The sequence below is a fragment of the Fusarium solani genome, assembly GCF_023522795.1.
Source record: "Fusarium solani strain SB1 chromosome Unknown bctg00000003_1, whole genome shotgun sequence".
NCBI lineage: Eukaryota > Fungi > Ascomycota > Sordariomycetes > Hypocreales > Nectriaceae > Fusarium > Fusarium solani.
The window spans coordinates 2124960-2139370 of record NW_027072154.1 but is presented as its reverse complement, the minus strand read 5'-3'; the positions used below and the strand labels follow the sequence as shown (position 1 = coordinate 2139370).

The window sequence follows — 14411 nt, the reverse complement described above, 5'->3', positions numbered from 1 at the left end:
GGCTCCCAGAAGAGGACCGGTCGTTTTAACCCCAACCCACCGACCGAGAAGGCCGTGGCGGTCATGGTCATCCCACGCTCGAGGGGCCCGTCTCCGCGTAGTCGCATCATGCTGGGCCTCACCACCAGAAAAGGCAATACAGAGGATTTCTGGCGACGTATTTTGCACGTCACTCCCAGGCTGCGACTCGTTTTCACGTTTCTGACAAGGGAGAGGGAAGAGAGCACAAGACCTGCTCCGTGTGCGGACTCCTGGTTCCATTAGGTCATGCACATGCACCGGCCGACGTCCACTCTCATATCCACCATAACTAATCTACCTTGCTCAGTACGGCGCGCCTATTGTCACTGACTGGAGCTAGACAATCCAGCCCCAGCCCCATCCTACCTTGCAATCAATCGCCTTGTCCTGCTCATCCTCATCCAACCTGACCTTTCCTTGCCCTCAACACTTCCAATCCATGCTGCCTGTTGTTTCGGCTGCTTGGTTGCGTGCGTTGCCGACTTGCGCCTCGTCCACGTCCACCGCTGCGAATTCGAATTCTCCCCTCCTTCACCTCTCCCACCTCGTCCTCTGACCTCACTCCCCCCGGGGTCCTCCACCGCTGTTCTTTGTCCGCCGCCTGTGTGCGTTGATCGATCTGGGACTGCACATCTACCCCCTGGTCTTCGTCAGCGTCCCAGCCTGGTGGTGCTGCGAGCTCATTGACGACGGCCTCCCCTGCCCTGGGATGCCACTGACCTGCCAAGCACGCCTTCGAACCTCTCGACGTCCTTCGGTTTGCGCCGCCCTGTTGTCTTACCAACTTCTGACTACTTCCAACTGATCCCCGCGCCCACTTCCTTGGTCGGCGATCCGTCTTTCACATCGTCTTTGTTTCTTCCCTCCTCTGTTCTCCCCTCCTCCTCTTCTTCTCTCGACATCATCTCCCAGTAGCCCACCCCCGGCTTTGGTCCCCCGACTGGACTCTCGCCCTGGCCTGACGTCGGCCCCGACCCTCCGGTTGCTGTCGCGTCGCTATCTGGCATCTCTGTCGCCTGACCAATACGTCGGCTCCCGTTCGTTCCAGTCCTGACTGACTGACCGATCCGTCCATTGGGGCTACTGGCTGGGTCATCTGCCTCCGAGTCGACGTACCCCGTACCCTGGCGCCTTTGTCGACTGGTCTGCCCACTGGCGAATTCGCAACCCGGCGATACATATCTTTTGGCCTTGCGCCAGGCCCCTTGCTAGGTACCTGCCTGAACTCCTGGCTTACACCTGGCACCGAGGCTAGGTAGTCATACCTTATTTAGCTCTCTCCTTGCCCAAAGGATCCTGTTCTGTCTGTAGTTGCGGCACCCGGCCCCGGCACCTCTCCGGATTCGCCTCCTTCGTCGGCCGGCTTGCAACCACTTGACAAAGCCGCTGCAGCCGTCCACGACTCGCTCCAAAGAACTTCTCTTTCATCATCAAACTCGCCCTTTCTGCCCCCCAACCCTGTACAACCATCCATCGTAACCTTCGCGCCGACTCGATATCGACGCCGATGCATGATACAGTTCTCTTGTATAGCTGACCAATCCATCTCTACTCCAACACACCCTTCCATTTGGTACCCCGGTATATCCACTCGTCGTACCCCAGAGGCACCGTCATCTTGGTCGCTTCGACAACATCGGCTCTACCTACGGGCATGAGCGAAGAGATTCAGCCAGCAGCGCTGTATAGCCATCAGCGCGAGGCGGGCGCAGTGCGAACTGCCTTACCATCAAGGCCCATGTCCTCAAAACCGAGCGAGGGTGTGGCTGCATCTTCTCAGGAACGAACACGTCTTCCCACGGGTCAAGAGGAACACGGCCAGCGACAAAGGCTGAGCGGAAGTCCACCTGGTTCAAAGGCAAGCGCATCTTCAGGCCCCATGTCCAAGCGAAGTCCTGGTTCCGAGCGTGTCACGAAAGCGAGCCCTCCTCCAGGTGGCGGTCATGGCCAAGTGTGCAGGTGAGTTATTCAAATATCTTGTCGTGTTATCGTTTCTCATTATGGGTTAGCAACTGCGGAACCACTCGAACGCCATTGTGGAGGAGATCACCTCAGGGCGCCACGATTTGTAATGCCTGTGGACTCTATTTGAAAGCTAGGAATGCTGCTCGCCCGACAAGCCTCAAGAGACCGCCGAATGTCGTCCCTGCGGACCCTCCACGAACCGCTCCACCGAAACCCGCCGCGGCCGCGGCATCATCGAAGGCTGCGTCAAATGCGACTTATGTATCTGCCGATCAGACTCCTGGAGGAACTTGCCCTGGTGGTGGCCGTTGTAACGGAACGGGCGGCGCTGAGGGTTGTAATGGTTGTCCGGCTTATAACAACCGAGTCTCCAAGAGTGCCAACCTTGGCGGAGTGCAAAAGCGACAAGGCTGCCAAAGCCGAGGAGAAAGTGCAAAGACGGAGCCCGTTCCTGTGGACGTCAATGCTGCCCAGGCCCAGCAGAGTGCCAGCGCTACTGTTGTGATTGCGTGCCAGAACTGTGGCACCACTATCACTCCTCTCTGGAGACGAGATGAGAGCGGCCATACTATCTGCAATGCGTGTGGTAAGTACTGTTGTGGTGAAAATTTTCCTGCTTGGTTGCTAATGTCCGTAGGACTTTACTATAAACTCCATGGAGTTCACCGACCTATGACGATGAAAAAATCAACAATCAAACGACGAAAACGAATTATTCCCGCCTCTCAAGATGAAGAAATGGAAGACGCGATGGAATCTGTCGAGACACAAAGCCAACATGACTCGGGACCGGAGAGAGGGTCGATGAACGAGGATGGATCCGTCAACCTTGGCCTACGTCGTCGACCAGACCACCCGCTCACGATCGAGCCTCAGCCAGTTGTGCGACCTACCAGGACAATGTCACCACTTCCGTCGACATCCGATCTCGCTGCGTATCATCAATCGAGCAACCCTCGCAACTTTCCTGGCTCATTAAACGACGATAATCGATTGGCTCCCATGACATCGATGGGAACAACCACTGAAAGGCAGACATCTCTTTCCCCTGCCTCATTTCTCTCACCAGCACGAAAACGATCCTTCTCCACGACCGAAAGCGAGGCATTCAACTCGGGGGAAACTGCACAGGAGAGCTCGAAGCGGGTCTCGTCGATTAATATCAAATCGATACTCAACCCTTCGACTTCGGCCGACAGCCCTCCCAACATGGGAGCAGGAAGTGATGATGGAGACTACTCTCTGCCCCCGATACGATCACCCGGAAGCACAATCGCTTCGGCCCCCAGCCCTGGGGCCTTTTCGAATCGTGACCATACCCCGGGTACACCGTCGATGTCGCGCGATTACAGCATGGATGGTGAGAGGGTCAAGTCAGAGCGTCGAGCGGCGCTACAACGCGAGGCGGATAGAATGCGGGAAATGCTTGCCGCCAAAGAACGGGAGTTGCAGGAACTCGGGCATGATTAATGAATGGGATCCATGACGGAACACAACAATGACTTATGAAGTTCTTCGTGGTCAGTACGGAGTCACTGGAACGCGAGGCTTTCGCGAACGGGGCGGGTTACGGAGCCCAGAGGGTCGGCGCTTTTGGAATTCACTACATGAACAACACATCAGGACGGTTTCCGGCTCAGGACATGCGGCGCATCGTGTTCAAGGAGTCTGATGGTTTACAGACATGGCTGGTCTGCATTTCTTTTTCTCCTTTGGGAGCGGAAAATGGCTACACAAAACTATGGAACGGAACAGCTACACCATTTGATGCTCGAAAACTGCCAATCCTGACGACATGGCGAATGCATTTATAGACAGGTTAGGCTGGAGGGATCGCGAGATAGTTTCTAGGAGTCCAAGAGAGAATGCAGTGTCGCATTGAGCGACTGAGAGTCGAAGACTCGGCAAAGTATTAGCTTTGTGTATACCATCTGCTCCATTGTTTGATTTATTGATCATGATGATGACGCGGTTATAATGCCTGGCCTTTGTTATGGGTTGGTAGGCCCTTGAGGCCAAATTTCTCCTCCCAAGATGGTGGAAGAGGTGTTGATATTGCCATTTATCACATCTTGGACAAGCACACAGGGTGACGGTGACGGCCCGATCTGTGGGCGGCAGCCGTCAAACTGACTGAAAACAAGAGAGAGAGATTGTACTTCAATATTCATTACTATCTAGGTAGACCGTCTCCGATGGATGCCAAACTCGTCACGATCACGGCCACATCTTGTGTTGACGAACACGCGGGTGTCGGTCGGGAGGTAGGGCTGACCCTTGCGACTGCAACGCTACCACGAGTCAACGAATTTCGAACGCCAAAAGGACCCTGAACATCATAAATGAAATACTCAAAGATTTAGGGTGTTATTTCTTATTTCTATCTCTTATTTAGCTCATAATTAGGCTATAAAGTGAATACTCTTTATTGGCTTCACTGGTGTCTGCGTGGCTACCTCTTTGGACCCGTGCCGTACGAACCGAGGCATATTCCGCCACATTGCAGAAGAGGAAACTGCTGGGAATTTTTTAGGCTATTATGGCACGACAAGGCACGATACGGCAACGCGAGACGAAGCACGCAACACAATGCTGCCTTGACAAATATAGGGGTCCTTTGGGATCATGCCATGGCCCGTCGGTTGGCGTGCCCGTTGAGCCGGCACCACGTGCGAATCTGGGAAACGTTGATCTGGACGGATTAGGCATGAGTGTTGTCTGCTTTTCTTGGGTTGCCATTCCTGCTGCAACATTGTAGGGATATCTGGTTGTGAGGGTGGGATGGGGTTGGCAATCGAGAACCCATTGAGAGACATTTCTCGCTCGAGATACAAGTGAACGACCGTTATTTGTCATGGTAATCAAATTCCCGGAATGGAAGGTCTATAGAAGCCCAGTCATGGCGTGGCTTCGTTGCTGCCCCTCCCGGGTTGGAGGGGATGACCTGATTTACAATATAGCTGCGACGTCACGTTGACGATTGGGGATGATGAAGCATCGCCAACAAAGAGAGAGAAACGGGGTTTAGCCGGAGGAAGAAGATAGGGACGTTTCTGTGGCAGGGTCTGCCTGATTTGCGAACATCGCTGTCTCGATTTGTCAGACGTAGGTGAGGGTAGGTTTGTTTGGAGTCATGATGGCATTTGCTATGTCATTGATGTGACTCGGTCAATGTTTGGCATGAAAATCTTGTAAAAAGACGACTCCATCACATTGAGGAATCACGTACCTTTGGTTAAATGCCAAAAAGGCCCCCCATGTTTGCAGAGGGTTCTCAAGAGCGGGTGTATAAACCAATAGCTCTCACTGAGAGGAGGTTTCACTTCACTAGCACTTCCAATGGATTCTAGGTAGCCAAGGCCTTCGGTAAAGCCAATCGACACCAGTGCAAAGCCCTCACTTTATACCCGCCTTATACGGGCCTGCGTTCAGCTCTCTCATGCCTGGGGCTTGTAGCTCACCCGTCTCGGTGAGCTGGGTCCGCTACAAGGAGGCATCGCAGCACTGGCAGGAATGGGGACACAAGTTGTCTGGAGCCGAATGCCAGGCCTGGCTCAGCAACGCAATGAAGTTGAACATCACGCACGAGACCAAGTCCCCGGAGCGTCAGCCCTGTCCCTTCTCAAGATCATCTATGGCACCGACACTGTCTTGGCTACTGAGCTTGCCCTTCGATTCCAGAATCAAGTCCCCCACGCAGACTTGGGGCAGCGGGTGCCCAACATCCATGGATGGACAGTACGCCAAAAACTCAGCCATGGATGGCTTTGCTGAGCTAACTCTTAGGGAATACTCTTATTTTATAAGGTGAGAATCTACCTAAAATAGAAAAAGAATTAGTTAATATTCTATCAATCCTCTATACATTATTTTACAATTTTAATCACATTAATGAGAGCATCCAGCCGAGATGATGCTTGGAAGGTGTACCAATGACACGTTAGGGTAAAAGCCTCTGTTGATATCGACATGTCTCTCCCCGACGGAGTAGGGAATCAGTCCGTAGGTGCGAACGATATGTCTCTTTCTGTTCACGACGCGAATCCTGTGTTTCAACCTCTGTTGAAACATCTCATCCAACTCCTCCTCTTCCAAATCGTCCAACCCATCTGAATCAATCTCGTCAGCGATCCGGTTGTCGGGGATGTCGATAGTGACGTCTCGGAGACGGTCCTCGTCTGTGTGGAGCATGGCGAACACTTGGAATTCTATAAGGTCATCCGCAGCGATGAGATCAAGCATACGGCAGTCGATATGGTTTCGGTCCTCTTTCAGCACGGGAATCATCGACCTTCGCATCCTTGCCGTCTCGAGGGTGTCGGTGGGGGCAGGCGCGTCAGGGTTGATGCCCGCCCGGCACAGAATCTTTGGGCCAAATCAATCCGATGACATTGTAGTGAGTGAGGCTTTCGAGCCAGCGGTGCTTTCGATCGATGCGTTGTGATGAGGGAAGCTTGGAGTTGGGGTTGGGGTTGGGGTTGGGTTGGGTGATATGAAAGCGAAAGTTGGTTTGATGTAACAGAGATATAAGGGATAGAAGAGAGGGTCAAGAGATTTGAAAGTGGCAGAGATGAGCACGAGTTTCTGTTAATACAGCGGAAAGTATAGTATTACCAAAAGTCAGTGCTCTAACTGTCCTCTTTGTGTGCTCTAATTTCATTACTGGTTGCCAGCTGCCAGGCAGTGATTCAGCATCACCACCCTTTGTTTATTATTTTCGACCGACTTCCAAACTCTTCCTCTTCTTTTCTTTTCTTCCACCATCACAACAACATCGCCATCACCACCAAGATGGCCGACGAGGCCAGCAACCAAGACGAAGGCTTTGGCCTTCCTCCCGCGCCGTACGTCAAGGCTCGTCACTTGAACTCAGTCCGCTGACCTCGTACAGTACCATCGCGCCAGAGTTTGCGCGTGAGTGGCTTGATATAGAGAACCCAGAATCCCTCTCAGCCATCGAGACGGTCATGCTATCCCGTTTCAATTACCTCGCTGCGCAAAACCAGCACATCATGTTGCAACTCGAGAACTTGCACCTCGCCAATTCTCGGTATGTCCCAAGTCTCTCCCCAGGTTAATTCTGACCGCCTGCCATATGCCCAGTACTGACATATTGCCAGAAGCCAGAGCCCCCGTAACAACATTTTGTCTGCTGCGGCAAGCACCGAAGGCGTAGATGATACCAGCATCCCCTCCACCCCCGGAGACCGCGTCCAAGAGGCATTCGACGAGCTCAGAACTGGCGAGCTTCAAAGATCCTCACAGCCCTTCACGACCCGTTAGTCACCGTCAACAACAAGAAGCTATATGTCCAGTGAACCATCAACGCAAACACAGACGCTCGCACCTTCATCGAACACATCACCCAGGTGATCAAAGAGAAGCAGGCCAACCCCAAGGGCAAGGCCAAAGCTGAGAACGCCGAATCCCCCGTTTCTGTCCGTACCGATGACTCGCAATGAGCATATCCTACTCTAAGGAGAGTAGTAAAGATAACAAAATAAGAAGAAAAGACTTTGAGAATATTCTACTATTTTATGATATTTTTGTTATTATTTTAGCGCTCTTTATGTAAGTCTCATCATCATAATGATCATATCCTTTGAGGAGTCAGAGTGTTTTGTCTCGTTTATTTCCTGACCCTCCTGCCTCATACCGTTGCAGAGTAGGCCAGTTGCAACAAAAGAGGGTTCGAGAAAAGTCAGTCAGGATGTCGCATCTTTTTTCCAGGGAGAGATCAATAAATTGATTGGGATGGGGATTTGGTCTGGGCCTGGGTTATGAGGTTTATCGTTGAGGCTCAACACAGAGACATGATTATGAATGGGAAGGGGTTTTCTTTTTGGTATGGCCCAGAAATGAAGATTATAAATAGACATGGGATATGGGGTTTATTTTTGATGCTTGACACCGAGCTAGCTTTTTGTCCTCTCTAACTGCTCGCATCATTCAGCCCAGTTTTATGCTCATAGCAAACCCAACATGCCGATATTGAGCCCTAATTTCAGGCTCATGCCAAATCTGCATTTAAGCTCTTTATTAAACCTAGATAGCAATTTTGTTTCTGAGTAGGAAGGTTTAAAACTAAGGCTATATGGACAGAACAAGGGATAGAAGAAAACTTTTGCCCACGCCCACGCCTCAGTGTCGAACCTTGAACCCACGCGGGTTAAGACATAACGAAACACCAGACCGTTCAAGAGGGTTACCTAACTCCTCTCAAGCAAAATAATTAAATTTATATAAAACAGCCAAGGATATGCCATAACCAAGGTAATACCTTAGAGCTCTTTTGCCTATGTTTAGGAGAGGATAAGCTAAAGGGCTTATTGTCTTGGAGTTTCTTTTTCTGCTCGACCCGGCTCCCCTCCCATGGTTGTCGGTCTTGGATGGATGCTATGGATCCAAATACGGCGAGCATTTCGGTTAAGCCAAATGTGTGATCGATGATGATCACGAAGACTCCGCCAACTTCAATATGATGGAACGACGACACCAGGTCATTTTGGGCGCTCCTCGCTCGCTGTCTTGAGTAAACACCGTCGGACAATCATTAGCAACCATCCCAGCCTGCACGTTTAGGCTGGCCTGAATATTAATGGGCGATTCAATAGGACATTGAAAATATAGCTTCTGAAGCATAGTTGATGCTTCCATTTTACTAATTAGCATCTTGTGTACAAGGTCCACCTGATTGAGAGCGTGGCCACTGCTGGGACCCTGTTGCGGGTCGAATTCAATAGGATGAGCCTGTAGAGAGTTTGGAGTTACTACGAAACAGTATCATGCAGACGGGAATAAGAAAAGAACATTCTTGACCTAAGAGGCTAAGATCTCACAAACACCCTGCGGCATCACCGAATATTGAGCGTCCATGACACTTTGGCTAGACATGCATTGGAAGCGCTAGTGAAGTGAAACATCGTCTCATGGCTCTGGAGAAACGATTTTGACTTGGTAGGCAGCATGTGTTGGGAAAATACAACTTGGAGCTTTCTATACTCCGAGGGTGAGAGATGTGACCTGTCTTGCTGTGTAAGTCTGACCTGTCCATAGTTGATTGAAGTTGGCCGTGTTTCTCCTCGGATCTAACCTTGATCTCGCCAACTCGGATCTCGCCGCGTAGTAAGCGGAACCCAGGAACCAGGCTGCGGCACTTGCGGCGCCCGCGGCATGATCACTTGGCCCTCAGTCCGGTCCGGCCATTCAAGTTGTCGGGAGTGCAGCTGTACACGTGCCGGACCGACAACGGCGCATCAACCGTCCACTTGGGCTCTGTACCCCAGAACCTTGGGCGTGGAACGGGGAAAAAAGCGAGAGAGAGAGCGGCCCAGAGTTCCTCCCGTGTATGCACACCATTACCATGTCGGTCATCGTCAAATACCCCGGGCTTCATGTCCAAAAGACCGGGTGTCTGCCTGCATCGCGAACTCCGGAGAAGGTGGGGGCACGGCCGGGAGGTACGTACCCGTAGGCCGATGCGCCGCAACAGGTTCGCATGACGCCACTCTTTCTTTCCCCAACTGACCGACCCCAAGAACACAGTATCGACCACCACCCCGGATTTCAGCTGGACCTCCAATGCATCCATATCAATCACAACACACAAGACCTGATTACCAATCTGTAAGACGGTCAGATGCGGCGCCGCCTAAGTCAAGAAGGAAGGCCGCTGCTAGAGGGATCAGCGGCCCGGCTAATGCATGCTAGCCAAGGACGCGGGTGTCGGTGGCTGCGTCTAAACTCTGACCGACCGACAGAGACCTTCTTTTTCTCCGACAGTCGCTCTCTAGAAAGTTCCAGCGCATTCGCAACTTTCGATACGACGGGATGGATCGAATGCGAGGAAACGCGGGATGGCAGCCAGGCAGGGCAGGGGAAGGCAGGGGACGCTTCAACCCCATCGGTGGACACAATTGGCTTTATGGGGAACCATGCGGTATTGATTCCGGCTGGTCTTGAATTCGAGATTGTGCATCTCCGTCAATCCTCTTCCAAGAGTCACCCCCGATTGATGGTGGACCGGTCTCGGGCTTAAGGCTTTGCTGGACTGACTCTTGGACGTGGGCCGCGCCTTGCGAACAACGAGAAGCGGAGCCCCGGATGCGCCCCGCCCGGCCTGGCACGGTAGGCAAGACACTGTGAAGTCGAGCCCATGATTGGGCAGTCTGAAGATTCTTCACCGACAGGTCGGTCAACTTGACTGGGACTGGCGGCCAGCTGAGCGTACGAGTCCGGAAGACCGAGATGCCACAGTGCCTCCAACACGGTCACTCTGCGGCATGGGTGCGTGGGTCCTTTGTCGAAAAAGATCCCTGTCTGTCAATTGAAGGGCGCACGACTTGACATTCTGGCACGAGACTCCAGCTGGTTGGTGTGGCTGGCCGATAATCTGCGCTGCAGTGGGTGCTTCGCGGCTGACGGTGACTCCATGGTCAACGACGACGCATCGAACAGACCGTTACTTGTGGCTTGTTGGATCCTTCACTTTGAACAAAACTGAGAGTCGATCCTCGATTCTCGGGCTCCATTCTCTCCTCTTTATTCTCGTCCAGACTCATCGACGACTCAAGTCAGAGTGGGACAGGGCCGGCCTATCAATCTGACTTGACTTGGCTGACGGTTGTCATCTTCACGCCTTTCACATTACACAACCATCCCATCCATGAGAGACATACGCGCGCCTTTCACTTGACTTCTATCTCTCCACATCGGTCCCTGAACCGTGCCCAGCATGGCTACCATTGACGAGATGGATCAGTTTGTCAACTGGGACAGGGCCGACGACGCTGTTGGTCAGCCCTTCCAGGAGGACGCCCTTGCGGGTCTGACAACCGGTCCCGATGGCGACAACATTGATCTCGTCTTGGCCAATGTCAATGAGGATGACTTTAGCTTCTGCGCCCTTCAGCACTTCTCCGACAACAACTTTCCCTTGCCGGACCTCACGACTGAGCAAGTGATGGACTTTACCACCACTGCTGACAACCTCGCCCATCAGTTCCAGTGGATCATGCCCGACTCGCCGTGTGCCAACTGCGCCGTCGGCGGTTTCTCTTGCAAGAAGATCCAAGAGGGTCAGTATAAGGGTTACTGCACGACCTGTGTAGCTCTGAGGGTGGACTGCAGCTTTGGTGTCACGGCCGAGCCTCTGAACCCTACGACCACGGCCCCCTTTGGCATCAACCCTTGGATGTCATCTGAACCCAACCCGCCCAACACGGTCCTAGAGGATGCTCAAGATGACTCTTGCCAGTCCTCTCGCAATGCCTCAGTCACAGATCTGACAAACTTGACCGACACATTCAACAAAGCGGCGCCTCCTCCCAAAATTGGAGCTCGATTCTCTCGAGAGTCTGTTCGTATCCTCAAGAACTGGCTCTCGACTCACAACCGCCATCCCTATCCCAGTGACGAGGAGAAAGAGATGCTCCAGCGCCAGACTGGCTTGAACAAGACACAGATCACTAACTGGCTTGCCAATGCTCGCCGACGTGGCAAGGTCCAGGCTCCTCGCTCGACCTCACCACACTACACCAGCTCCTGGTCAGGCCCAATTGACATTCCTCAACGCCGAGGAACCCCTGCTCTCGAAGCCATGAACCCCCTACAGCGATGGGAGCACTCGCCCCCAGAAAACGAACCGGCGTCTGTCACTGCCATTGCCAGAGCCGTCACTGCATCATCCTCTGGCATGTCATCAGGCCTCAACAGTCCTTTCAGCTTCCACTACACCGACGATGGATCGAGCAGATCCCTCTGCAACCAGTCCTCTGCCAGCAGTTTGGGAACTTCTCATTCGAGCAATGGATCGCTCGGATCGGCCTATTCTCATGGGTCGCGCAACTCATGGGGCTCCTTTGGTTCAGCCCCTTTCAACTCTCGAGGCCGCCGCCGCCGTCGCAGAAGGGCCTCGACAAAGCCGGGCAAAGAGCCGAGCAAGACGAGCCTGTCTGCACCTCTCAAGACCTTCCAGTGTACATTCTGTACGGAAACATTCAGAACTAAGCACGACTGGCAACGCCATGAAAAATCGCTGCATCTGTCTCTTGAGCGATGGGTCTGCTCCCCTCATGGGCCCCGAGCTGTCAACCCTGACACCGGTATACTCTCTTGCGTCTTCTGTGGCGAGGCCAACCCCGACGACGCGCACATCGAAAGCCACAATCACTCGGCCTGCCAAGAGCGTAGCCCAGAGGAGAGGACTTTCTACCGAAAGGACCATCTCAACCAGCACCTGCGTCTGGTTCACAACATCAAATTTCAGGACTGGTCGATGAAGTCGTGGAAGGTTGCAACGCCTGAAATTCGGTCCCGGTGTGGTTTCTGCGGTATCATTATGGATACTTGGACAATCCGTGTCGATCATCTGGCGGAGCATTTCAAGACTGGTTATTCCATGGCTGACTGGAAGGGTGACTGGGGTTTCGATAACCCTGTGCTCGAGATGGTCGAGAACTCTATGCCACCATGTATGAGACCTCTGCAGTATCCTGTAGACAAGCTGCCAACGTCTAACTTTTGAAATAGATCTGATTCATTATGAACGCACCTCCCCGTTGCCATACGTAGCGAACCAGTCCCCTCCAGAGTCACCTCGAAACGCCTACGAACTGATCAAACTGGAGATGGCCTTCTTCATGCGGAACTACGAGGACCAGCACGGACGACTGCCAAACGATGAAGAGATGATGGTGGAAGGGTGCCGTATTATTTACGCCAGCGAATTGTTGTCTCTCCAAGGTATTGCCACGCGCCCTTCCTGGCTTCGTGACCTTATCATGAGCTCCGATTCGCTTCAGCAAAAGGCCAGATTCGGTCCTCTGCGAGGAGCGGCTGAAAACAGACTGGCTACGCTCAAAATTAACGGCAAGGACAACTTGTTCGAGGAGTGCCCTATGGAGGTGCAGCTTCAAGAGTTTGTCAAGACAAAGAGGCTACTAGGCCTGACTGCCATGGACGATGAGCTCCAGGAGGAGGCTTGTCACATTGTCGGCCGTGTCGAGGAAGTATCGACACATCCCTCAGACGCCATCGCCAACTGGCTGCTGCGCCTAGCCGTGTCGTCCACTCACTGGCTGGCCGCTTTCCGCCGACGTGCACACTTGCCAAGAAGCGAGGATGTCAAGGATCATATTTGCCGGTCGTCCGATCCCTTGTCTATCGACTCGACAATCCACAGTTATACTCGGCTGGAAAGAGAGCTAGGAGACTATCTCAAACTACAGCGGTCGATGGGTTCAGAACCCACCGACGAGGATCTCCAACGACAGGCTCGTATCATTATATACGAATTCGACGACGGCTGGAACCAGACGGCTGCCGATAACATGTCGTGGCTCGAGAGCTTCAAAGCCCGACACCCTCCGACAACAGAGAGCTCACCGGCTTTCTCACTCCAACCCAGTACAACGTCGACCTTGGGCGGCACTACAGTGACCAACGCCACGACGACATCGCCAGACTGCCCAGTTCTCCAAGGCTGCGATAGCCCCTTTAACGTGTGCAACTTGGGGACTTCTCAGCCTGGACCATACTTCCTCAATGACGCCAACTGCTACCGACGGTTGGCAAAGGAGCTAGGAAGATGGGTGGGAGCCACCATGTCATCGAACAACCCAAACCAGCATGTGCCGACCGACGCCGAGCTCCAGCATCAGGCGCGCTGGATTCTATATGATGAGTGAGTTTGCCAAATGAGGTTCCGAAATGATAAACTAACAAAGCTCTAGCGATGATCCGTGGAACCAGACTGCTGCAGACAATGCCGAGTGGCTGCAGAGGTTTAAGCGTGACGCTGGGATCCTTAAGACGGATGGACCTGGTCTCCCTGTGAGCGACGGCTGGGCTCTCGAGCAAGGTGGTTTTGGATTTGCGCCACCATATGCCTGTCCTAAGGCCTCACTCGAGCTGTTCCCGGCCAACGCCCAGGTCCCAATGGGGCAGGGTGCCAAGTCCCTCCCCGCGGCCGTTGCCAACAGCTATCTCGAGAACCTGACGTCACAGGCGGCGCGTCCGGCTATGGTTTTCTGCTCCCGAGAGCTGGAGCGTGGACTGGTCGACTACGTGGAGGACCATGTGGCCTGCACGGGACGTATGCCCTCTGATGACATGATCAAGGCGCGAGGACGACAGATCCTTGGCGCAAACACGACGCCCGCTGAGGACGGAGACCTAATGGGGAAGTTCAAGGCCATGGTGGCCAAGAAGGTTCCCCACGCGCTGCCTGCGCAAGAAGCTGAGGCGGCAGCCCCCGAAATGCCCAGCAACATGGGCGTGAACATCTCGGACGCGGACCTGGACAACATCTTGCAAGATATGAACTTTGAGTTTGATCCTCAAGACTTTGGAGGAGTTACGATGGAAGGCCTGCAAGACGCGGGTGGTGTTAGTCTGAACATGACGGGCTTTAACAACTAGGGACC

General features: G+C 53.2%; 4 protein-coding genes across 4 annotated transcripts; 3 read left to right on the top strand and 1 right to left on the bottom strand.

Annotated features, from left to right (window-relative positions):
• Window positions 1-1675: 1675 nt before the first annotated feature.
• MRS44_006229 (uncharacterized protein) lies at window positions 1676-3456 on the top strand (the record flags this gene model as incomplete). The annotated part of the gene is made up of 3 exons (XM_065621691.1): window positions 1676-1980; window positions 2121-2572; window positions 2624-3456. 3 exons carry the CDS (start codon window positions 1676-1678, stop codon window positions 3454-3456), a joined length of 1590 nt encoding a protein of 529 aa, XP_065477763.1.
• Window positions 3457-5874: 2418 nt separating this feature from the next.
• On the bottom strand, window positions 5875-6285 carry MRS44_006228 (uncharacterized protein; the record flags this gene model as incomplete). Its single annotated transcript, XM_065621690.1, has 1 exon — window positions 5875-6285. One exon carries the CDS (start codon window positions 6283-6285, stop codon window positions 5875-5877), a length of 411 nt encoding a protein of 136 aa, XP_065477762.1.
• A 492-nt stretch (window positions 6286-6777) lies between these two features.
• MRS44_006227 (uncharacterized protein) lies at window positions 6778-7448 on the top strand (the record flags this gene model as incomplete). The annotated part of the gene is made up of 4 exons (XM_065621689.1): window positions 6778-6830; window positions 6878-7036; window positions 7107-7264; window positions 7324-7448. The coding sequence occupies 4 exons, from the start codon at window positions 6778-6780 to the stop codon at window positions 7446-7448; spliced, it is 495 nt and encodes a 164-aa protein (XP_065477761.1).
• Window positions 7449-10720: 3272 nt separating this feature from the next.
• On the top strand, window positions 10721-14406 carry MRS44_006226 (uncharacterized protein; the record flags this gene model as incomplete). The annotated part of the gene is made up of 3 exons (XM_046268433.2): window positions 10721-12458; window positions 12517-13669; window positions 13719-14406. 3 exons carry the CDS (start codon window positions 10721-10723, stop codon window positions 14404-14406), a joined length of 3579 nt encoding a protein of 1192 aa, XP_046140188.2.
• Window positions 14407-14411: the final 5 nt, after the last annotated feature.